The sequence below is a fragment of the Fusarium odoratissimum genome (assembly GCF_000260195.1).
Source record: "Fusarium odoratissimum NRRL 54006 unplaced genomic scaffold supercont1.32, whole genome shotgun sequence".
Taxonomy (NCBI): Eukaryota; Fungi; Ascomycota; class Sordariomycetes; order Hypocreales; family Nectriaceae; genus Fusarium; species Fusarium odoratissimum.
The window spans coordinates 183,466-205,465 of record NW_022158716.1 but is presented as its reverse complement, the minus strand read 5'-3'; the positions used below and the strand labels follow the sequence as shown (position 1 = coordinate 205,465).

The following is a 22,000-nucleotide window of genomic DNA, read 5'->3' as shown; positions in this document are numbered from 1 at the left end:
GGTATTAGATAGGGTATTTGCTGCTCTTGCTCCAGGGAGAGTGAGCTTATCAAATTATTTTTCAACAAGGATTGCTTAGAATACGATCCCCGACAGGAAGCTGAACTTAATACATTAGTTTCGTCAGCAAGTGTTTGGAGTTTCTCCCTATTTTCCTAGACGGTGGTATTAAGGTACCCACGTGCGCTCGCCTGCCGTCAACAGGATAAAAGTTGCGGACTTGCGGCGGGTCACTGTTATAGCCGCATGCTGCATCCGCATATATGCAGCCTACGAGACGGACTACTGCTCAGATATCCGTACTAGACTAAGTGGTAAGATCTTCGAGGGCTTATGAGCTGAGATTTATTATTTTCCTCTGGTATTATATGTTTAGACAGGTAAGGATGTAGTTGCTTCCTGTTTGGTAACAGCAACTGTGACAATTAGCTGAAGGTTGAGGGTTGCGGCGTTAGTGCGGATAGCTTCATGCATGCAATGACTTACGTTTTATTTGCAGGCTGGTAACTAAAATGGAACCTAACAAATAAAACTCGATTATAAACTGCATATGCTCCTCTAATCACAATGATATCTTGACAACTGCGCTGATTATATTATCTCAAGTCACTCATCATGGCCGACTGCTGTGTTAAAGGTTTTCGATGGGATGCAACGCCCAGAGGCAGAAATGGCAAAGTTGCTGGAATTAACTGCTATGTCACAGGATCCAATGCAGGAGTAGCAATCATGATGATTCATGACCTCTTTGGATGGACCTTCTCGAATACACGCATCTTGGCGGACTACTATGCTGAGGAGGTCGGGGCTACCGTTCTGGTACCTGACTTGTAAGTGACCTGAACTACTGAAGCTAAATGGATTAACTTTCTCACTAAATCGGCTTTACTCTAGCTTCGGCGGTGAGATTCTTCCCGCTAATACCATACTGGACGACAGTCGATGGGCTGAGCTCGATCTTCCAGCGTTCTTGGCACGAAACAGCAAGTCTGTGAGAGGACCTGAGATCATCAAGACCGCAGAGGCTCTTAGAGCTTCGTATCGTCGCTTCGGAGTCATGGGCTTCTGCTTCGGAGGATGGGGAGCGTTTCATATTGGGGCCAAAGATAAACAACTCGCCGACTGCATTTCGGTGGCACACCCGACTATGGTCGAGAAGACCGAGATTGACGCTTTGGCTGTTCCAGTTCAAATCATTGCTCCTGAGATGGACCCGATGTTCACGGAGGAGCTGAAAGAGTACAGTAATCAGGTCATCCCAAAGCTAGGAATTTCTTATAGCTACCAGTACTTTCCTGGGCTTGAGCATGGCTTCGCTATTCGTGGAAACCCCAATAAGCTTGGAGAGAGAAGGGGGATGGAAAGAGCCAAGAATGCAGCAGTCTACTGGTTCCGAGAATGGCTATTGGAGAATGAATAGACGTACACGAGGCAAAAGCTGGAAGTTTCAGTAGCAATTCGTCATGGTTTATCAAATCGATAAATGCCACATATCTCCTTGATCTCCGGCTTTAAGATGGGATGTCCAAGTCCTTTGACTCAAAACAGGCTATAGCATTGGCGGCTGGAAGAGGGAATAACTAGGAAATTTCTAATCTTCTCTACTAGCCCAAGGGCATGCACTAGATGATCCAGATCGCCAGAAAGGAGGCAGACATTATACATCAAGTGGTTTGGCCGTCGTTGTGTTCATAGTGTTAGATCTCTCCGCTCCTCACCCAACTATGATTTACTATACGTGGTATTCTTGTCGAAACTGCCATTTATGTTATTTTAAATCTTGGGGGTCTGTGGTATCTGGCAAGCATTCGAACTGACAAATAAACGGCACCAAAGGCCATTGTAACATATTGTCATGATTCAAAGACCAAAATTCGTCATCCAGGCCTAGGAGATGGTCGGCTGCTGGATCTGCCAAGGTTCCGTCGCTCTCTGTGAACCTGATATCTTGGTCCTGGGAGTTATTGGATGTTTCGACGAGAGAGCCCTGCCCGAATGACCCATCATGTAGTATTGGCTCAGTTCCTGGCTGAGACACCCCACCACTCCTGTCCATCATTGCGTTAACGTTGCGTAAATGTGACTGACTCTGAGAGTCGGCGTGACGGGTATTCGTGGCCTTGTCCCGCTTCTCAGCCGGAGGCTGTCCACTTCGCGATAGACTTTCAGAAGCATCCTTGAGAAGCTTTATTGACTTCCTAGCGGCACTGCTTAGCTCTTTATAGTTTGAAAGGCACTTTAAGCATTGCTCAAGGAGAGCTTTAGGCGATTGCCTGAAGGAGCCCCCATCGCCGAAATTGCACAGCTGCGCCAGAAGCATGATGCTGGCGGAGCAATGTAAATCTGTGGCCTAGGATGAGAAGGCATACCGACGGTAGAGGACAGACACTTACAGCGGACATTGTACCACCAAGCTTGGCACCCTTTGGACTGAGTTCCATCTTCCAGAAACGAAATCAATCCTTGAGCGGAAAGCACGCACTGGGAAGCTATGCTGGAGACCACCAGGTCCTCTACGCTAACTTCCAATGGCCCTTTTCTTACAACTGGCTCAGTCTGCTGCTTCTCAAAAAGAAGATCCAGGGCCGGACGTAGTATTAGCATGCGAACATGCAGAAACCTGAGAGACATTAGATCCACGCTCTTAGTTGGGGGCACGTGGATCAAACCTTAGGTATAATCTTTTCGCTTGATAATAAAGATGGTCTCTAGGGATTGGGAGGCCGTCGGAACTGCTGTTCTCAGTGCAGCTACTTTCTGGTGAGCCTGGTTCATAATGGAGATATCCTGGCAAAGCTTTTCGCCATTCCATGAGCAAGGCATCAAGGTCGAGGATATTCTGGAAGTTCGTTGTTGCTGTGGACTGCTGGCAATCAGTGGATGGCGGCGATGGCAGACTGTGAGGCTCTTTTCTAGTTGTGACCTTGTTCAATATGTCATAAAGTTTAATCGTCTGTATGTATGATTCTAGTAGGCTTGGCTGTTCCGGGGGTTGTATGTTCCATTGTCCTACAACTTGACTCAAACGGCCATCATCAATTGGCTCGGGGAGTCGGGGGCCTTTTCCAACATTTGGGCCCATTAGTTGTCGTCCGAAGCACATTGTAACCTCCCTTGAAGATGAAAATATTAGAAATGGCGGCTTTTGTTGATCTCAGAGGGAACGACATACCTCTCTAAAACGACGCATCCGTACCATACGCGGCTTCGCATTTCATACTCCATTTGTGTAAGAGGGGTCGTGATAAAACCTCTCTTCTTAGCTTGTGCATCGGCAAGGTGCAACCCCATGGTCTGAGCCAGTCCAATCGTCAGACTCGTGACGTTCCAACACTTGGAAAATCTCTCCGTTGCCTGTAGATAAAATCCCATGAGAACACCCAACTGCACTAGCCCGGTGTCCACTTCATCGCCTAGAACGTCAAGGAAGTTGAGGTCTTGCGTTCTGCTGAAAAACTCATCGGCACGAGTTGCATTCCGCCTTGGGCACCCAGGTTCAAACAAGCTGGCTAGAGCAAAGACTGCATGCAAGACTGCAGCATATAGCAGTCCGCGCTTCCTCTGTCTGCAGAGCCCAGAGCAATTAACGGCTTTTTGCTCCGAATTACTCCCCGCCGACTCCCACAGCCTATTATACAGAGCCCTGAAGGATCCCCGATGAAGAACGGGATATATCCGGTGTATTTTGGAGAAGTATGTTGACATCAAGCTGTCTGCGACTCTTCAGAGTGGTAAAAACCATTGAGTCTGATGAACTACCGAGTCACAGGTACAATGCGCTTCTGTGCCTGAGCTCGACAGGGTTTGGTTTGGAGTAACAGCCAGGAGGTCTTCGTTTGAGTTTTCGTCTTGGTCTATCATCTGTCGAATCGGTCTCTTGAGCTCTTCAAGTCTTTGCAACTCTGAGGGGCTGAATCCATGCCTACTCTTTTCAACAGGTGCTGAGGCGCCTAGCGCCTGGTCGATGCCAGATTCACCACTGGGGAATGTTGCTTCCCATTGATCGGGGTATTCTTCAGTGCCCACAGCTACGGCATGCTCTTCATGATCAGGACTTGACGCTTGCCTGTCAACATGATTAGCCTCCGTTGTCACCGTTGGATCGTTATGACAGGCGTGCTGGTCTGGTCCCTGTGACGAGGCTTCAGCTGCTTCAAGCTCCTCCAATCTGTTCCGTAGCGACTGAACCATTCTTTTCAGAGAGTAATGATTAGTGACACTGAGATTATCGTCGTAAAGTAACATGGGGCCTCTCACGCGCTGTGCCAGGCCCTAGCCTCAACCTCGGATGTATAGACACAAACAGACATCCTCTTCGTGCATCCGCTGCAAGCCGGCATTGCCCCATCGCACTTTCGCTTCCGGGACCGACATTCTTCGCATGCAATGGCGATCCGCTTCCGGATAGTTTTTCTGCGGTGGCGGGGCGGTTGCACATCTTCATCATCTTCTTGATGATGGCGCTTGGTACGCGTTTCTTGAATAGTAGTCATGGTTACATGATATAGCGTTGGAAGAAAGTGGAATTCAGTCCGCTTCAAGAGATAAAGTGAACAGCAGCCCGGCACACTAATACAACCCCGCAAATTCAGTGGATCAGTCGGCATTTTTGAGCGTTCCGAATCTCCGGAGCGATCCACATACCCCGGTTCCGAGGTCTTCCCCCCGCTTTGTGGCTTATTCGGTACAGGGTAGGTAGGATGGTATCGGCTATGCTTCCTATAGGATCTTTAAAATGTGCTACTTTTGTATGATATAAATTTGCTTAATCTACTAAAATCCCACCTAATCCCAATTCTTTCGCACACTGTTCAAGGCTAACGCGCTGTATCTCATCATAAAGATCAAATTCTCTCACAACCCTGCCCCTAAGCACAGTCTCGAAATCCCTCAGACCTTTAGAGCTTTCCCCAAATTGCTCGCACAGTTGTTGGCTTCCTAGATTTGACGTGAAGATCCCAGCGGCTGACAGCGGCAGAAAATCTTCATAGGTCAGGGGATCATACTCAACCAAACCAACTTTAATCAACTCTCCGAGAGGGACTGGACAATGTAGCTTTCCGATCAAGCGCCTGCGCAGTTCCTGATCATGTGCGGAGGAGCTTGTCCGGTAGCGAAAACAAACCAGCCCTTTTTCTTGTAGCTCGCGCCAGGTATCCGGATACGCCCTAAATGCGTTTACCAACGCTTCATCCAGAGTAATCCTACTACTTCCGGAAGATTGTTCCGAAGCTGTATTCAGAAGTTCATCGTAAAGACCACGTCCTTTACGGGTAACGGCAGCGCCACGTTGCTCAACCTCTCCGAACCGTGCAGTATGCGTACCGGGTACGGCGTCTCCGGTCGACGTGGGAAAATTGACTAATTCGTCACGACCTTTGAAACTGGTTTGTCGAAGTAGGATAGGACAGCGACGAACAGGGGGCCCTTCGATCCTCTCCTTTGCTGGCAAGTTTCTTCGTATCATCTCCTTTTGAACATATTCGATATCAAGGGTCCTAGGTGTCAAGTGGTTGATGTGCGCGCTGGGAAAGCACACAATGTCTGCCACCAAAGGATGTTCCTGTTTCAGCTTGTTGTAATCCCCGATTGTAACCATGGATCTGGAGTGCCATTTGAAGACTTTGAGGCTTTCAGTGATCAACTCATCTGCCTCACTGGCTGTCAAAACCGTTCCCCCACTTTCAAACTGGTGAATAATATCGAGCAGGCGTGCACTAAATAGATTCCTTTTACTAAGCACTTGTTCAACGATATCTCTAATCGCGGGCGAAAGAAGGTCCTTTCGAAGAACTGACGTAAAGACTCGAAATGGGTTTTTGGCCAGGGATTCCTCAGTGATTGGCCGGAAAGTGGAAATTTGACAACTTGTAGATCGTAGTAGCCGACAGGATGCATTCCGAAAATAGCAAAGAGGCGCTTGATCACTTGCAGTTCCTCCTCTGACCCAAGCCTTATTGCCCCGTGCCGTTCAAGATGATTTCTCAAGGGAAGATCCTCCGGCCTCTGGCCTTCTGCTCTTAGAACTGCTGTATCGACATCTCGTACAATCTGAATGAGGTCGCCATAACGAGGAACCTCTTGCCGATACATCTCAGAGAGCGCGAGGGAGAATTTGGTACGTAGAACATCTACGTCCCAGGCTGATACGTTACTAGCAGAGCTCGAGTTAACTTCAGCAAAACACCGCCTATGCATAAGCGTGTAACGGGTAAGACGTACTTTGTAACCTCCATGGTGGAGAAAGTGGTTGAGGTGAGACAGATGGTTCCGAGGTGGCAATTGGTCTCCTGAGATCTTAAGATGCACTTATTGAGCCAAAGTATATATTCCACTGCACAGGTCAAGTCCACATCAACATTGAGAAATAGTATCGCCGGACCCAGCGGACTCCCATAATCCGAAATCTTCCGTACGGCTTTTTTGACTCTTTTCCCCTTCAGATACATATGCGGAAAAGCCTTCGTCGGTCCTGACCTCGTCCATGGAGAGGGTTGCGCTACTCCCGCCTTAACGCCGCAATTACTACTTTGGGCATTCTGCGCAGCCGCAAATCTTCGGATCAAGATATAATTGGTCAGCACGAACCCGACTACGCTGGAATACTTGTAAGGGTCCTTTCTGTAGCCGCATCGGTTTACAAAAGTGGACAAGAGGTCCTTGTGCAAGGAGCATTTGCCAAAAGTTAGGTGAATAGTACCATCTTACAGCAACAATATCACCCAAAATGGAGATTCCATCAACTCAAAGGGCGATTGTGGTAGAAAAGATCGGAGGCCCAGAAGTTCTCGAATACCGAACCGATTATCCCATTCCCACTCCCAAGTCTGGTCAAGTCTTAGTCAGGAACACGATCTCAAGTATCAACTTTATTGACACATACTTCCGAACCGGGCTATATCCGTCTCCCAAGCCCGAAGTCCTAGGGCGTGAAGCCGTAGGGACCGTGGCAGCTCTTGGCCCCGAAACAGACAGGTATGACCTCAAGATTGGAGACAGAGTCATATGGCTTGCAAACGGAGGATACGCCGAGTTCTCATCGGTGCCAGCAGAGAAGACAATCAAGATTCCCGCGGGGCTACGTGATGAGGATGTGTTGGCTAGCTTCATGAGCGGGTTGACAGCTCTGGCTCTCACGCAAGAAACTTACACTGTCAAACCAGGCGACTGGGTATTGCTGCATGCAGCCGCCGGAGGAGTAGGGATCCTGATGGCACAGATCCTTAAGGGTCTAGGCGCGACTGTCATCGGAACAGCTGGCGGCCCGGACAAAGTCGAGCTGGTCCAAGCCCTCGGTGTCGACCATGTTATCGACTATCGAAACGATCAAGGCATCCACTGGACCCAAGATGTTCTTGAGCTTACCAAAGGAGCGGGGGTTGATGTCGTGTATGACTCCGTCGGAAAGGACACGTGGAAAGGCAGTCTCGAGGTTGTGAAAAGAAAGGGCACCGTCGTCTGGTTCGGGAATTCAAGTGGTCCAATCCCCCCATTGCCTTTACAGTCAGTCCACCCACCCGCTCGCTCATCTCAATTTGTATGCTAAAGTGTCCCAGGCAGTTGTCTCCTAAATGCGTGAAGATTGCGCGCCCTACCTTGTTCGGTTATATCACAACTCGTGAAGAGTTTGAATACTACTCCGGCCAAATATTTGACCTACTGCAAGCTGGAAAGCTAAAGGTTAATATACACGGTATCTATGACCTGGAAGAGGCTCAGAAAGCACACAAGGTAGTACTCCTCTCGCCTTTCTCAAATCTATTCCCATTCCTCTTTTTGAAAGACATAGCGCTGACTTTAAGAATTTAGGGTCTAGAAAGTCGAAACACGAGGGGAAAGTTACTTCTAAGGATCTAAGCTGCTGGAACGACCTAGATAGCTATAAGGCGTGGTAATCACACTTTGATATAAGATGATTGCAAATAACTCAACATCAGGAAGTTTGTTTTTTGGAGATCTTTATACTTATGAAGCAAGTATCATGTGATTTTCCGGCTATATGTATTATTTATAGTTACGACCTACGGCTCAGAGCTCAAAATTAGTATATCGATCTTGGTATAGATTTACTCCTTTAGATACCACATACATCAGATCAAGAAATCAATCCTATACCAATCATTAGAAACAGTAATAATGATTTTGTAATTGCAAGTACAATAAGTAAGTATTTTATCCTGTAATCTTGAATTCAAGCATAAGTCGTAAACAACTATTCTTTTTAAATGTCAAGCTACCTAATAATTTACGGATGATTTATGGTCATCGTAGGCCTGCCATGAACATTTGCCACACGTCAACGGCTTTATCCAAATGTTCCAATCCAACAATTCTCTCCAGGATATCCCTTCGCCTTGTTTGTTGCGGAGTCCTTTCACAAGCATATCCAGACTCATCCTGGCCGGCAATCGAGGCATAATAAACCATCGCTCCTGGGCTTGAACTCTCTTGGTAAGCTGGCCAAGGTTGCTCTCCATTAGTAAAAGCGATGATGTCTCTAGCATATCGCTCAGCACCGAGACGTTGCCCTTTGGAAAGATGCTCGTTGTAGTTCTGCAGGACAAAAGCGATGTCTTGAATGTGAGTCGCGTAGCCCTTCCATGGCCCATCCCAAGGATTCGGGCAATTGAAACGACAGATGAAAGCCTCAGTACCCGGTATGGATGACTTTGACCAGGCCTCCGAGAAATATGTGGTGGGTAAAGCAAACATAATATCGTTGGCAAAGTTAAGAATCGGCTCAGTTGCTTTGAAGGAGTTCGATTCGACTCTACTGTCAATTCCATAAGCTGCGACAAGACTCGGAGCAATGTTTCGATCGATAGGATCAAAAACATGGGACATGCACTGTTCCATTGTCTTTGGAAGAACATCTGATCGCCCTGCCAAGCGTGAACCAAATGCCATACCCTGGCACACATGTCAGCATTGGTGTATTCAGAATGGGCTATCTGATACTTACATCCATTTGACAATCTCCCATCATCAGCCTCTTGCAATGCTTCAGACCCGGGAAGAGCCTCAAGAACTCTTCACTGTCGCCAAGCGCCTTGTATGTCGTCACGGTAGGTATGGTTTCATCGTCAACTAGAGGTCCCAACGGAAACTTGCGCCCGACACTGGCCATAAAGGTCTCAATTGGTGTTTGAATCATTCTTTGCAGCTTTTCCTTCGTCGGCAAGTCAGCCACGCCCAGCGCCTTGGCCACAGATTGATATGACGCAGCGGATGCTTCGAGTGACTTTAGCCGTTGTTGCGATGAGCCACTCATGGCTACTACTTGGTGAAATAGAGGCTCTTCAGAGTGGAGGTGGAAGAAACTAGATGCTAAACATGTTCAATCAAGTCGAGCATATATGACGGCCACTTCATCACTCTACATACCTGCCCCGGCGCTCTCGCCCATAAAGGTGACTCTTTTCGGGTCTCCACCGAAACCGCCGATGAAATGCTTGATCCAGCGTAAGGCAAGTTTCTGATCATCAAGGCCATTGTTGGGCATATACCCAGCACCTTTCATCTCCGGGGAATACATAAAACCTGGGGCACCCAGACGGTAACTACATGACAATTATTAGCGACGGAGGGTACAGATAGACTGACCAGGCGGCGGATCAAGTAGGAGATGAACTGGGCCTCGCTCATCACTCACTTTATGCTTATAGCAATGATGGGCTTTCCTATCTTTGCACTGAGAGCGGCGATCTGAGCAAGATCGTACTGAGGGTAACTGCTGCTACCAGTTGCAAAGGCTCCGCCGTGCACAAATACCAACACGGGCAAGTTGATCCTATCGCTGGACTTGGGGACTGAAATATTGAGCGTCAGGCATTCTGTGTCGGACTGAGGCCGAGGAAGGAAAGGCAGTGATTGCTGTATGAGTGTGTGCTCCCATTCGCACCCATTTGAGGGGCTCATGGGTATCGGCCTAGAAACGGGGACTGAGACGCCGCGTACAGATAAGGTGAAATTGTACGTACCCATATGCTGTAACATCTAGTATACTACCAATTGCTGAGGAATACTGCTTCAGCTCGCCTCGAGAGAACCTATCTTTGAGGTTTGCATATTGAATCCCTAAGTACTGAGTTACTTCTGGTAGCTTATTGATACCTTGAATGCAACCTATGGAGGGATGCTTGAGGATATGCCTCGCGAGATCCTGGTTGGTTTGCGACATTGCAATTTTAGTCGAGACTCGCGTCAAGAGGACTGATTTGGCATGAAGGGCTTAGAAACAAGTTTTCTTCTTGATATGTAGCTTGCGGGCGTGCTATTGAGTGCCTATCAGTCCTACGGTGCCGGCCCGAGACGTACCGTCGAACTCGGGAATATACCGGCTCTTCCGCAAAACGTCGGTCAAAGCCGCCCTGGCTCCGCATGGAAAATCAAGTACAGTCTGGTCGTTCAACCTTGTGATGATAATGGCGGCAACAATTTAGGGCTGAGAGTTGACGTAACGCGCGTGTCGAACGTGCCATTTGTGACAGTTGTCCGTTGGCCCACGTTCACTTGTTGCATTGCTGGCGAGGCATATAACTCTTCACAAGTCCGAGTCCATACTACATCGTCACAGTTCCTTCCTTACGGACATCACAGACTATAAGGTGTTTTATTTCATCAGAGAAAACCCTGCCTGGTCTCTACCATATCAAACATGAACAGCGAAGTCATTAGACCAGTCATGATAGGCCACTTTGGCCTCCGCACCACCCCCGAGCGCTTTGAGGCCATGATCAAGTGGCACGTTGACTTCTTCGGAGGCCGGGTCGTTCTCAAGAATGAGAAGGCTGCTTTCATCGCCTACGATGACGAACATCATCGCCTAGTCATCGTTCAAGATCCCGGCCACGCAGTGATCAGCAACAAACACTCCGCCTCTGGAATCTATCATATTGCCTTTACTCTCAACAGCTTGGCTGATTTGGTAATAAGCTACGAGCAGAAAAAGGCTAAGGGCATTGAGCCTCACTGGCCAGTCAATCATGGGATGAGCACGAGCATGTACTACTTTGATCCTGATGGCAACGAGTTCGAGCTCCAGGTTGACAACTTCGCTACGGCAGAGGAGGCTCATCAGTTCATGGCGACAGCGGAATACGCCCAGAACCCGATTGGTGTGGACATTGATATTGAGGAGTTCACGCGAAGGGTGAAGAGCGGTGAAGATGAGGCGAGCATTAAAAAGCGGCCGATCATTGGACAGCGACTATCCAGATGGGAGAACTCGATCTACTTTAAAGCTCCGGAACTGGTGAAGGGCTAGATAGTTCCCAACCCTGCAGTCATGACAACAGGTTGTTTGGGACTAAAGAATGACGAGAAAACGTCTTGTCTAGCTTGGATATTTGGGTATTAGCCCTTTGAATCTTAGAAGTCTAAATACATACTGGTTGTCTGCCTTTAAGATATTATGTAGTAATTGTCAAGAGTCCTATAAACTTCTATAATAATGATTGACCTTCCGTAATATCACGAGCTCATCTACAACAGAAACTCAATGACCAGGGGCATCCCCCAAAGTTTCCCGCCAGCTTTTCTTTCTACGTATACCCAGGCCTGCCATAGCATTCGTGTCGTTCCGCGGCCTAGTCCAATTAAATCTCTGTCCTGGTACCCCACGTTGACACCCCGCAACACACTCCCGCTAGGCCCCCGCATTTACATCCGCAACTGGGATGCGACATTGCCCGCCCATCCGCTCTATGTCCGCGCTGCTTGGGGCGGTTTCGTCTCATTGAATCTAGGAGCACTGGGGGAAGTAAACGCACATTGCTTTGCGACGTCCCGTGCACCTCATACGCCTCTGTCTATTAAAGTGTCCGAAAGCCGTTGTTTCGATTCTTGTAAAGCATTATTCCAGCAGACTTGCAGCTTATTCTTCTCCACAATCAATAATCCCTGTTCGACATCGATACGCCATGGCTCCCGAAATCGCAATTTTTGGCGGCGGCCCAGCAGGCTTGGCATTGGCGGCAATCCTCGAAAAGAATAGCATCGATTATATCGTCTACGAGCGCAGCAGCGAACAGTCTCAGCCCCGTGGAGGATGCCTCGACTTGCATGTAGGAAGCGGACAGCGGGCGATGCACGAGGCAGGCGTTTATGATGAGTTTAAGAAGAATTCGCGTGATGGAGATGCCACCATTCACTTGCTGTATGATCATCAGGGAAACAAGCTTCTGGCCTTTGGGGAGGGCCGCGATGCTCCCGAAATTGATCGATGGCAGCTGCGTAATGTCCTTCTCACCGGTATCCCGAAACACAAGATCATCTGGTCAAAGCCCGTGGCTAGCTCCCATAGGAACGAGGAGGGGCAGATTGTACTCACGTTTACCGACGGTACCACGGCATCGGGGTTCAACCTTGTCGTTGGTGCAGATGGCACAAACAGTAAGATCCGACACTTGGTGAGTTACCTCATAATCCTCACATGCCATATATCTGGACCTAATCTATCTAAGGTGACGGATGCAAAGCCTGTTTACTCAGGTAACCTCTACATCACGACCAAGATCCACCCTGGCAACCCATACTATTCCACTCTCGAATCTATCGGCGGTGTCGGTTCCCATGTCATCATGGGCAACGGGAAGCACATGTTCAATTCGCGGCAGGGAGATGGCCATTATCGCATCGACGTTGGCTTGCACAAGCCTGAGAACTTCCCTGCCACCGCCGGCATTGACTTCGACGATCATGAAGCCGTCAAGAATCTCCTTCTCAAAAACGAGTATTTCGGGTCTTATGCACCGGAGCTCAAAGATATTATCCGCCACAGCGAAGGTCCTTTCAGGCCGTGGCTGATGTACCACATGCCAACCGACAGACTGAACTGGAGTGCCTCTGAGGATGTAACTCTGATAGGAGATGCTGCTCATGTCACCACGCCATTTGTAGGTGACGGTGTCAACTGTGCGTTGCGCGACTCTTGCATTCTCGCTGGCAAGCTGAAGGAATTTGGCCTGACCAAGAGGGCTATTGCTGAGTATGAGGAGGAGATGCTTCCATACGCTATTGACGTGATTTCACGGAGCATATTGAGTGGGGTTCAGTTCTTTGAAGATGATGCCCCTAAATCGTTTCTGGCTACGATGACCTCCGCTAGGCCACTTATTGGAGCATCAGATGGGCACTAACTAGTAGTCACTACTATAAGACTAATGTATTCAGTAAAGCCGTTTGTTTCTGGTCTATATTATACTGTTAAGATATAAGACAAGACATCTCAGATGCAATGTAGTTTGGAACTATGCCGCTGAGAAGAAAACTAAAACTTTAAGCAGTCTTATTTACAAAAGCCCGGGTAGCACCTCGGCTTGGCAGCATAGTTCTGCTAACCCTCTTTTTACTCTAGGGAGAGAAGAAATATTCCAAGCAAAAGAAACAATACATACTAGTCAAACGGGAATATCAACTTCAACACTTATATAAATTCAAGCTTATATAATACAAGTTCTGTCTCCATTAAAATACTCTATCCGGCTCACAAACTGGGCGATTCGCTCCCACATCGCTACAGGGTTTGAATACATAACAAAATGCCCACTATGAGGTATCTCAGCCAGCTCCACCCCGGCCTTGACCAACCTGGGCATGTATGATAAGGAAGCGTATTGCTCCCCAAACATATACATTCTTGGAAAGGTGAAATTCTCAAAGGCCTCCAAGAGTCTCCCGTTATCCGTGCAGTCTACCATAGACTCAAACGTAGGCCGAACTACAGCGGCTTGCACCTTGGAACGAAAGCAAGCGGCGTACAGCCCATTACCATAGAGCGGTGATTGGCGTGTTCGCTCGATGAACTCATTAACGAATGCTTCCGCGTCATCTGATGGGTAGTGGAGGACCTGCCGACTCAGAAAGCAGTCTTCTGGGGCGAGGTTTCCTTTAATATTGATAAAACTCGACACCGAGGATGGCTGCCATTGAGCCAGTAGATTAGACACCAGTCCCCCCATTGAGTGGCCAACCAGGTGATAGTGGGTGATGTTGAATTGCTCAAGCACTTGTTCCGCGATTGAGACAAGCAAGGGCATTGATAGCTGAGATAGATCGGACATTGTCGATTCTCCGCTACCGGGCGAATCGTAGGCTAAGAAGGGCCGACCAGTAAATAGCGGATTGAGCGCGATGTCAACATAGTCTTCTTTGGTACCTCCGAAGCCATGTAAGAAGAAAATTGGAACTAAAGGTCCGTCTCGACGAACGGTGGACAGGTTGAAAGAGAGATCGTCAATGCGAAGCTCTACTGTTTGCCGAATCAACTGCTGAGGCTCGCTTGCTTTTGTCATTTTTAGTCGAAATGCTTTTGGAGTAGTTGGTGATGTCGAATCCATAAATCTGCGCACTGCTGTAGTGCTGGATAAATTTGCAACCTTTATACCTATTCTGAACACCAACGCAGCCCCAAGGTATGTACATCCACCATCCCCACTTCGGCAAGAAATATTTTTCCCGTGCTTCGGCGTCGCCTAGAACACGCCGTCCCCCAATCAACTCGCATAAAACTCAAATTCCAGTTCCTTATGTTGAGTCAGCACCCGTTCACGTCATTTTTGATTTGCAACGAGTCTCCGTCTTCTGTTGGGCGTATGCTGATTAATTCCTCGGTTACAAGCACTAGCGTATCTCGGCAGCTTCTTAAAACGACGGATGCAGTTACAAGTGCTAGAAGGGTTTTCCATAAGTCCTGATTTTATTGCGACGAGCGTGCAGATTTCAGTTCAGCTAGATACCAATTCTGGATAGCCCGCACATCATAGCCTAGAGCCACTGTGTCAAATATTTCTAGATGCTTCCTAGCCGAAGCTCCATCATTCGATAAGCGGCCAATCCATTTGCCATGCTTCCTAGCTACTGCTATGATCTTCTCAATTGCGTCGTTATATTCAGGCTCATTGCCTCTTGCAGGGGCGTAACCTAAAATCGAAAGAGCAAGGTCGTTGGGACCTATGAAAAGCATATCTTGTCTAAACTCAGAAACGAGCTTACATGAGTCAAGGGTGGCTAGTTTACTCACCAACACCGGGCACGGCGCATATAGCGTCAACATTCTCAACACCCAGCTTGGACTCGATTTGCAGACAAATGAGAACGGTCTCGTTGGCCATGGCCATGTAAGTTGGGATATCAACCCCAAAAGCAAACCCAGGAAACGCTGAGCCTTGTCCCCTCAGCCCTTGGGGAGGAAACTTGGCGTGTTGAACCACGTTCCTGGCATCTTCAGGTGTATTGATCATAGGAACAACAATACCATGAGCACCAGCATCTAGAGCGCGTTTTATCAAGTCCGCGTGAGTCATTCTAAGACGGACAAGTGGAGAGACTCCCTGGGAAGCGATAGCCGTAACTGCATTATGCATAGAATCATCGCTGATATGTCCGTGCTCACAGTCGATAATCACTCCATCGAGGCCAGTGGAAGCTACCAGTTGAGCTGTGCGTGCGGAAGGGAGACCGAGAAAGGTCATAATTGGACCCGAATTGGCGCGAAGAGCGTTGAGGAGCCGTAGTTGCGGGTTTTTAATAGTGGTCGTAAGAGCAGAGGTATGCAACATCGTGAGATATGTTATGGTAAGAGATATATAATGATGGAGTACAATTAGATAATGATGAACTACTTAATGGTATTGAAGTATGCAACAAACTGCAGTTGATATACATAGCCTGTAAATAAGTCAGACTCATTCCTATCTAGGCGCGGTATCATTCCGATGAAATCAATCGGTGAAGCTACTTATGACCGACCCCATACTCATTATCTTGGATTTTGTCGACACTTTCGATTCGGCAGGATCTGGTGGCTGGCGAGTCTTGCCTTTCACTCGGTGACATATTTATCGCCGGGTCTCTGACCGGCATCCTTTAGTCTTCCCGACGGCTCCGTTAGGGTTCCGCCCGCTTGCTCTATAACTCATTACCGTAATTCCTACCTTTGCCTCCAAATTCTTTGTAACGAAAGACTATCACCGTGCCAGAGACAATACGAAGAAACAGTTTGAACATGTCGCACCTTTCCGATATTCCACCCGCCCAGCCAGACGCGGCCTTTTCGCTCATAGCCAGCTTCAAAGCGGACACGGCCGAGCACAAGGTTGACTTGTGTCCAGGATTCTATCGTGATGATAACGCAGAACCATGGGTTCTGCCATCTGTTGCCCAGGTACAGCAGCATAGAGCTAAATGAACTTATCTGTCAAACACTGGCTGACGATGCCCTACAGGCAAAGGAACAGATACATGCAGATCCAAGTCTCAACCACGAGCACCTGCCTCTTACCGGTCACCCAGAGTTGCTTTTTGGCTCACAGAAGCTGGTCTTTGGCAAAACCCGGGACCTAAAGCGTGTAGCTTCAATTCAGACAGTCTCCGGCACAGGAGCCAACCATATGGCTGCTCTGTTCCTCGCTACCAACCTCAAACCTAAGAGGGTGTGGATCTCAAACCCAAGCTGGATTAATCACACAGAGATCTGGAAGCTTGTTGGCCCAGACGTTGAACAGCGATTTTATCCGTATTATGATATGGTACATCACAGAGTGGACATTGAGGCAATGACACGAACCTTGCGGAAGGAGGCATGTGAAGGAGACGTTATTATCCTACACGCATGCGCTCACAATCCCACTGGAGCAGATCTCACCCGCCAGCAATGGGAGACTGTCGCTGAGATTTGCAAGGAATCTGGTTTATTCGCGGTCTTTGACATGGCTTAGTGAGTAGTCTATACCGCCATCAAAGAATGTTCTGTATCTGACATCCTTGCGGTCAGGGCTTTGCGTCTGGAGACCTGAATCAAGACGCTTCCGCAATAACTCACTTCTTTGAAAGATCAGACCTAGAGTTCGCAGTGGCGCAGTCCTTCTCCAAGAACTTCGGTTTATATGGAGAGCGCGTAGGGGTTCTTCACATGGTTGTACTTGAGACCGACACTGCGGCTAAGGTCACCCCTTTACTAACCCAGCTGTCGCGGGCTGAGATAACTTCTTGTCCTTCATACGGTGCAAGAATCGTAGCCAAAATTCTGAGTAGCCCGGTTCTCTTGGGCCAATGGCAACAGGACCTAGTGACGATGAGTGAACGGATGAAAAGCATGCGTAAAGCTTTGTACCAAGGACTACAACGTAGAGCAGTCAGGGGATCGTGGGAGCACTTGCTTACAGACGTATGAACACCTCCCCCAGCTATCTTGTGGAGTTCAACTAACAAGGTTTATAGATCGGTATGTTTTCTATGACGGGACTCGCCCGTGATCAGGTCGATGAGCTCAGAACAAACCATCATATCTACCTCCTTCCTTCTGGCAGGTTGTCCGTGACTGGATGTAAGCCATATACCCAAGCTCCCGGTATATGATCAGTAAACTGACGAATCTTATAGTGACAAGCAACAATGTAGATATTGTTGTACAAGGCTTCCTTTCTGTGTTGGGCACGAATTAGCACTCAAGTTCTAGATGGTAAACTTCAGCTAAGCAAGCAATTTCGGTTACAGCAAGGTGTTAAAACCATTAAATCCTTTCTATAGCTGTAATTAGGCTTCAATATATCACGATTATAACAAAGACTATCAAGGGTGCTCTTCATCTATACTTTTTATGCTAGCTCGCCTATTACTGTTAACAATTAGATCTATTATTTTAATTAATCTAACGAATTAAAAGCTGTATAGCCTCTTGTGAGTTTAAGCATAAAAGGGAAATTCCTTGTAGTAATACTATGCGGCAAAAATCGCATATTAGTCACAACGAGCATTCCAGCTTGGATTGAAGAAGCCTTGTTCAGTTTAATTGCGTAGTTGATGGCTCACACCGCACCGCAGCTCGCCACCAAATGTTGCCCGGGCCCATGGTGGGGTGTGCCTGGCGAAAGAACCAAACGCCGATCCAATGGGCATCCTTTATTTTACTATTATGGGATTCAAGCTTGGGGATATGGCAGAAGGCCGATCCAATCGGCGTCTTTGCCTTTGGCCTTTAGGACATCATGATTGTGGAGGCGGAATTGGCATCAATATTCTAGACTGATAAAGTCTCTTGAAGTATCTAGTTTAAATGGCCATGGCAGGCACGCTGTATCTAAGCATTGTCTTCTAAAATACATCATTTCAGACTCCCTTTACATTTTTATACGATAACTATTCTAGTGCATTAAAATGTCTGACACTACACTTGATCGGCTTTCAGCACTAGATACCAATACGGTATCCGACGCCTTGGACTTTCTTGGTCTCCCTGGAGCTACGAATGGTCTTCGGCCCCTCTGGGACTGCCCCAAAATCGTCGGCCACGCCAGCACTGTCCAACTTGGACCCAAGAAAGAGGATGCTCCAGCTACGACACATCTGATCACACCAGTGATAGATGCTGTAGCAACAAGCGATCGCATCCTTGTCATCGCTGGTGGTGTAGAAGGAATCTCTTCCTGGGGTGACATCATCGCCAACGCCGCCAAGGTCAAGAAAATCCGTGGATCTATCATCGATGGCATGAGTCGTGACATTGATGGAAGTCGGGACATCGGCTATCCTGTCTTTGGTCGTGGTGTGACTATGATCAGCGCACGCAATAGATTGGTTCAGATCGGTTCTGGCGTGCAGGTTGAGATACGCGGTGTCAAGGTGGACGAGAACGACTATGTGATTGCGGATAACTGCGGCGTGGTTTTCATACCAGCTGATCGTATTCAAGATGTCCTGGAACTGGGCGAGCGCATCGATCGTCGCCAGAATGGAATGGTTCAGGAGGTACGAAGCGGCCGCTCTGTGGCAGAAGTCATGCATGACACGCAATTTGAATCCATTGGATCTTCGGCTACTCCCTATAGGTCAGCAAGGCCTGACGAGCCTCAAAATCCCAACACGGCTAATCCAGAAGACCAAGAACTGGTCAGTCTATTCGCCGATTCCGACACCCCGGGAGTTTCAGACGCCCTCGACAAGCTTGGTATCCCAGGACAAGCATTCGACATCATGCCCCTGGCGAATTACAATAAGACCACAGTCGGGCCCGCTTTCACAGTTCGTTATGCCCCTGCCAGTGACCCTCCAGGAAGTGTTGGTGATTTCATCGACGACGTGGCCGTAGGCGATGTCGTTGTAATTGATAACGGTGGCCGCACAGACTGCACTGTTTGGGGAGATATAATGACGCAGTATGCCGGCCTGCGTGGTGTTGCGGGAACAGTCATCAATGGTGTATGCCGTGATGTTGACCGTGCTATCAGCGACAATTACCCAATTTTCTCCTCTGGGCGCTGGATGCGGACGGGCAAGGATCGAGTCCAGGTTGAAGGGGTCAACGAGTCGATTGGCGTCGGTAAAGTACGTGTCAGCCCGCGAGACATTGTTGTAGCCGATGCAAATGGGGTTGTAATTGTGCCACGAGACAGGGCTCGTGAGGTGGCTGCAATTGCGAGCCGTATTGAGAAGAGTGAGCAAGGCATTAGGGAAATGATATGCAAGGGATCTACTATTGCTGAAGCGAGAGAGAAGCTTGGCTATCACACTCTACAGCGTAAGGAATAGATATGAAGGATTGTTCAACAGCGTCATTTATCGACTGGATAGTCTAGCATCACAAAATACTCCATTCATCGGTTCTGCACTATTCCTGCCAGCATATCTGTTGAAATGCATTATCGTAGATCCAGTCATCGAGAAATGAAAGGTTCAAAGGTGAGCCATCCGCTGCCTGAGTACCAAGCTCTGTGTTGTGTAAAACCGGGACTTCCAATGGTGGATTGGCCATTGCGCGTTGGAAGACTTCTGTAGAGCCAAGGTCTTGAGATATCGGCAAAGCATTTGGTTGACAGGGTGTAGAACGCCATGCTTCTAAGACTATCTGTATCTCCTTGATATGAGCATAGAACTCCATGGCTGCAGGATTTCCATTCTCTTCTAGCTGCTGTAGAAAGCCTGCTACAATTTCAAACTCTTCTCTATCATTCTTCGAGGTATCCTGACCTAGTGTGCTCGCTATCGCGAGGATCACTGCAGCAGAGAAAAGGTGTTGTACGTAAGAGTAATCGAAGGTGTGGAATTCGCCATTCACCCAGGACCGCAATAACAGCTGGCAGGATTGTCGAGCAGCGCTGACGCACGCGTCTGCCGCTTCGCGAGCTGCGTCTGGAAGAGGATTTTCTCTCGGCGCTGCCGCAGCCTCATCTACCTGTCGACGAAAGCAGAAGAGGAGTGCAGGCCTCGTTGCTAAGATGAATAACTAGAAGGGTTAGCAAGCCTAAGTATGACTCAGATATGCACGCAAGAGTATGTAATGCATGTCATTAACTTGAGATAGAGTAATTCACGAACAGCGTACCTGGTTAAATGACACCTTCAATCTAGAGATAGCAGACTGGGAGTGATCCTCAGTCTCGTCGGTGCGACTGAAGTCAGCCTTTACCTGATCTGGTAGTTCCCCCTTCCAGTGATCAAGCTCCTCTCGAATCCTTGCAACCCTTTGAAGAAATGTACCGCGCTGAGGTGTCCGGACATAGAGAGATCTAGAGATGTTCCCTGCGATCTTGGCAAGTCGCACAATAGCTAAAAAGTGAGAATGATCGCCAAAGTCTTCCGAGGTGAGAGCAGGGCTGTTGGAGGGTAGATCGACCGAGATGTCTTCGTCTGATATGAGTAGCGGAAGACCAATCTTTGAAGATAACAGACGGTCGAGGATATAGACTGACCACCACACCCGGATGCGATGCTCTCTTAGTTCAGGATCTGCAAGGTAGGTGTCGCCAATGTTGAGATGGAGACCCATCACGGTCGCAAGGCGCATGGCTGAACCAACGAGTGTACACGCAGAATGTCGGCGATTTGCCTCGAGCGAATACAGAGTCTGCACCATAAGTCAGCGCGAGTGGGAGGATGAAATGAACCATGAGAGGACTCGCCAGAATCAAGGTTGTCTCGATCACGTCGAGCTGTGGCCTTTCGTTGATCATACGGACAGTATCGCTGGCAACTGCAAAGTAGGCTAACCCAGGAAGCCTTTTGCTAGAACTCAGACATTTACTTGATCTTAGTTCACCAAGTGCAAACAAAGCCCACATCTTGGATTTCATAATAGGGCTAACGCCAGCGTTGCTTGGGTCTAAACAGAAGGTGTTCAGCGCCGAGAGTATCTCGCTGCGCCGCACTACGTGATAGCTACACCGGAGAAATTTCAGCGCTGTCTGAACCAAAAGCCTGGCGCGGGGCGGTGTCGGCCAGGCTGGATTCGTAGTGACCAGGAGGCGTAGATCGTCGTCGGAAGCGAACTGTGTGCGAGGGATGTGACTTGGTGTTTGGGAAGATGAGGCAAATTGTCGGAAGCGAGTCGCAAACGCTGCATCGGAAATCTCGCCTATCCAGATGGGCGTATCGGATGTTCTCGTGTGGGCGAACCAGTCTATTTCTTCCAGTATCTTCTCCTCAGCAGCATCTTGATGGTCGTTGGATGTCGGAGTAGGTTGCCAGGGTGCATCTGTATGTCTAGGTTGTGGCGACTCAGGATGGATCTGGGCACGTAATTCCTCATTCTCTTGAAGGAGGCGGTCAAGGAGACTATATCATGAGAGTTTCATGGTTACCAGACTTATTCTCCAACAAATTAAAATACCACATAAAATGACGGAGAAGGGCAAATCTATGGCGAGGCAGCGATAGGGATGATGCTACCTTTGGTTTACCCTGATCTGCCGATCTCGCGTCGGATACACGCATTCAGATGCCAAAGAACAATTGTTACATGGTTTATTCCCAGAGCATTTGATCTTCCGAGCATGGCAATTACGACACCTAGATGCGAAAGGCGACAGAAGCGAATTAGCCCTGGGTCCAAGGTCCTTGTAGCCATTTGCAACTTACGCGATGGATTTCTGCCGGGGTAATTTCGACGGATCGGAACGATATCGGCGTGTATTACTGCGAGTGGTAGAGGGTGGCATGTTGTAGCTAGGTAAGATAATGGGGGAAAATGGGAATAAGTTAGAGCTGGACTGAGATAAAACAATTG

At 48.3% G+C, this 22,000-nt stretch overlaps 12 protein-coding genes across 13 annotated transcripts; 6 read left to right on the top strand and 6 right to left on the bottom strand.

Moving 5' to 3' along the window:
* Positions 1-615: 615 nt before the first annotated feature.
* FOIG_13323 (esterase/lipase) lies at positions 616-1,420 on the top strand (the record flags this gene model as incomplete). The annotated part of the gene is made up of 2 exons (XM_031214474.1): positions 616-830; positions 895-1,420. The coding sequence occupies 2 exons, from the start codon at positions 616-618 to the stop codon at positions 1,418-1,420; spliced, it is 741 nt and encodes a 246-aa protein (XP_031055845.1).
* Positions 1,421-1,768: 348 nt separating this feature from the next.
* FOIG_13322 (uncharacterized protein) lies at positions 1,769-3,705 on the bottom strand (the record flags this gene model as incomplete). The annotated part of the gene is made up of 4 exons (XM_031214473.1): positions 1,769-2,259; positions 2,394-2,620; positions 2,670-3,113; positions 3,173-3,705. 4 exons carry the CDS (start codon positions 3,703-3,705, stop codon positions 1,769-1,771), a joined length of 1,695 nt encoding a protein of 564 aa, XP_031055844.1.
* Positions 3,706-3,723: 18 nt separating this feature from the next.
* FOIG_13321 (uncharacterized protein) lies at positions 3,724-6,236 on the bottom strand (the record flags this gene model as incomplete). The annotated part of the gene is made up of 5 exons (XM_031214472.1): positions 3,724-4,066; positions 4,305-4,477; positions 5,126-5,661; positions 5,799-6,154; positions 6,223-6,236. The coding sequence occupies 5 exons, from the start codon at positions 6,234-6,236 to the stop codon at positions 3,724-3,726; spliced, it is 1,422 nt and encodes a 473-aa protein (XP_031055843.1).
* Positions 6,237-6,727: 491 nt separating this feature from the next.
* FOIG_13320 (NADPH2:quinone reductase) lies at positions 6,728-7,809 on the top strand (the record flags this gene model as incomplete). The annotated part of the gene is made up of 2 exons (XM_031214471.1): positions 6,728-7,503; positions 7,557-7,809. 2 exons carry the CDS (start codon positions 6,728-6,730, stop codon positions 7,807-7,809), a joined length of 1,029 nt encoding a protein of 342 aa, XP_031055842.1.
* A 453-nt stretch (positions 7,810-8,262) lies between these two features.
* FOIG_13319 (uncharacterized protein) lies at positions 8,263-10,180 on the bottom strand (the record flags this gene model as incomplete). Its single annotated transcript, XM_031214470.1, has 5 exons — positions 8,263-8,910; positions 8,963-9,327; positions 9,385-9,560; positions 9,653-9,928; positions 9,981-10,180. 5 exons carry the CDS (start codon positions 10,178-10,180, stop codon positions 8,263-8,265), a joined length of 1,665 nt encoding a protein of 554 aa, XP_031055841.1.
* A 477-nt stretch (positions 10,181-10,657) lies between these two features.
* FOIG_13318 (uncharacterized protein) lies at positions 10,658-11,266 on the top strand (the record flags this gene model as incomplete). The annotated part of the gene is made up of 1 exon (XM_031214469.1): positions 10,658-11,266. The coding sequence occupies one exon, from the start codon at positions 10,658-10,660 to the stop codon at positions 11,264-11,266; it is 609 nt and encodes a 202-aa protein (XP_031055840.1).
* A 466-nt stretch (positions 11,267-11,732) lies between these two features.
* Positions 11,733-13,139, top strand: FOIG_13317 (uncharacterized protein; the record flags this gene model as incomplete). Its single annotated transcript, XM_031214468.1, has 2 exons — positions 11,733-12,410; positions 12,465-13,139. Exons 1-2 carry the CDS (start codon positions 11,922-11,924, stop codon positions 13,137-13,139), a joined length of 1,164 nt encoding a protein of 387 aa, XP_031055839.1. The 5' UTR covers positions 11,733-11,921.
* Positions 13,140-13,333: 194 nt separating this feature from the next.
* On the bottom strand, positions 13,334-14,347 carry FOIG_13316 (uncharacterized protein). Its single transcript, XM_031214467.1, has one exon. The coding sequence runs from the start codon at positions 14,337-14,339 to the stop codon at positions 13,443-13,445; it is 897 nt and encodes a 298-aa protein (XP_031055838.1). The 5' UTR covers positions 14,340-14,347; the 3' UTR covers positions 13,334-13,442.
* Positions 14,348-14,698: 351 nt separating this feature from the next.
* On the bottom strand, positions 14,699-15,560 carry FOIG_13315 (2,4-dihydroxyhept-2-ene-1,7-dioic acid aldolase; the record flags this gene model as incomplete). The annotated part of the gene is made up of 2 exons (XM_031214466.1): positions 14,699-14,967; positions 15,023-15,560. 2 exons carry the CDS (start codon positions 15,558-15,560, stop codon positions 14,699-14,701), a joined length of 807 nt encoding a protein of 268 aa, XP_031055837.1.
* Positions 15,561-16,006: 446 nt separating this feature from the next.
* FOIG_13314 (uncharacterized protein) lies at positions 16,007-17,444 on the top strand (the record flags this gene model as incomplete). The annotated part of the gene is made up of 5 exons (XM_031214465.1): positions 16,007-16,165; positions 16,227-16,700; positions 16,775-17,167; positions 17,221-17,326; positions 17,383-17,444. 5 exons carry the CDS (start codon positions 16,007-16,009, stop codon positions 17,442-17,444), a joined length of 1,194 nt encoding a protein of 397 aa, XP_031055836.1.
* Positions 17,445-18,156: 712 nt separating this feature from the next.
* On the top strand, positions 18,157-19,527 carry FOIG_13313 (uncharacterized protein; the record flags this gene model as incomplete). Its single annotated transcript, XM_031214464.1, has 1 exon — positions 18,157-19,527. The coding sequence occupies one exon, from the start codon at positions 18,157-18,159 to the stop codon at positions 19,525-19,527; it is 1,371 nt and encodes a 456-aa protein (XP_031055835.1).
* FOIG_13312 (uncharacterized protein) lies at positions 19,448-21,989 on the bottom strand (the record flags this gene model as incomplete). 2 transcript variants are annotated; one of them, XM_031214462.1, is made up of 5 exons in its annotated part: positions 21,853-21,989; positions 21,664-21,783; positions 20,898-21,549; positions 20,321-20,842; positions 19,448-20,221 (listed from the first exon to the last, which is right to left on the bottom strand). In XM_031214462.1, exons 1-5 carry the CDS (start codon positions 21,930-21,932, stop codon positions 19,607-19,609), a joined length of 1,989 nt encoding a protein of 662 aa, XP_031055833.1. In that variant the 5' UTR covers positions 21,933-21,989. The 2 variants fall into 2 exon arrangements, with proteins under 2 accessions (XP_031055833.1, XP_031055834.1); XM_031214463.1 differs by having other exon boundaries at positions 19,607-20,221; positions 20,883-21,549; positions 21,605-21,783.
* Between the last annotated feature and the right edge of the window lie 11 nt (positions 21,990-22,000).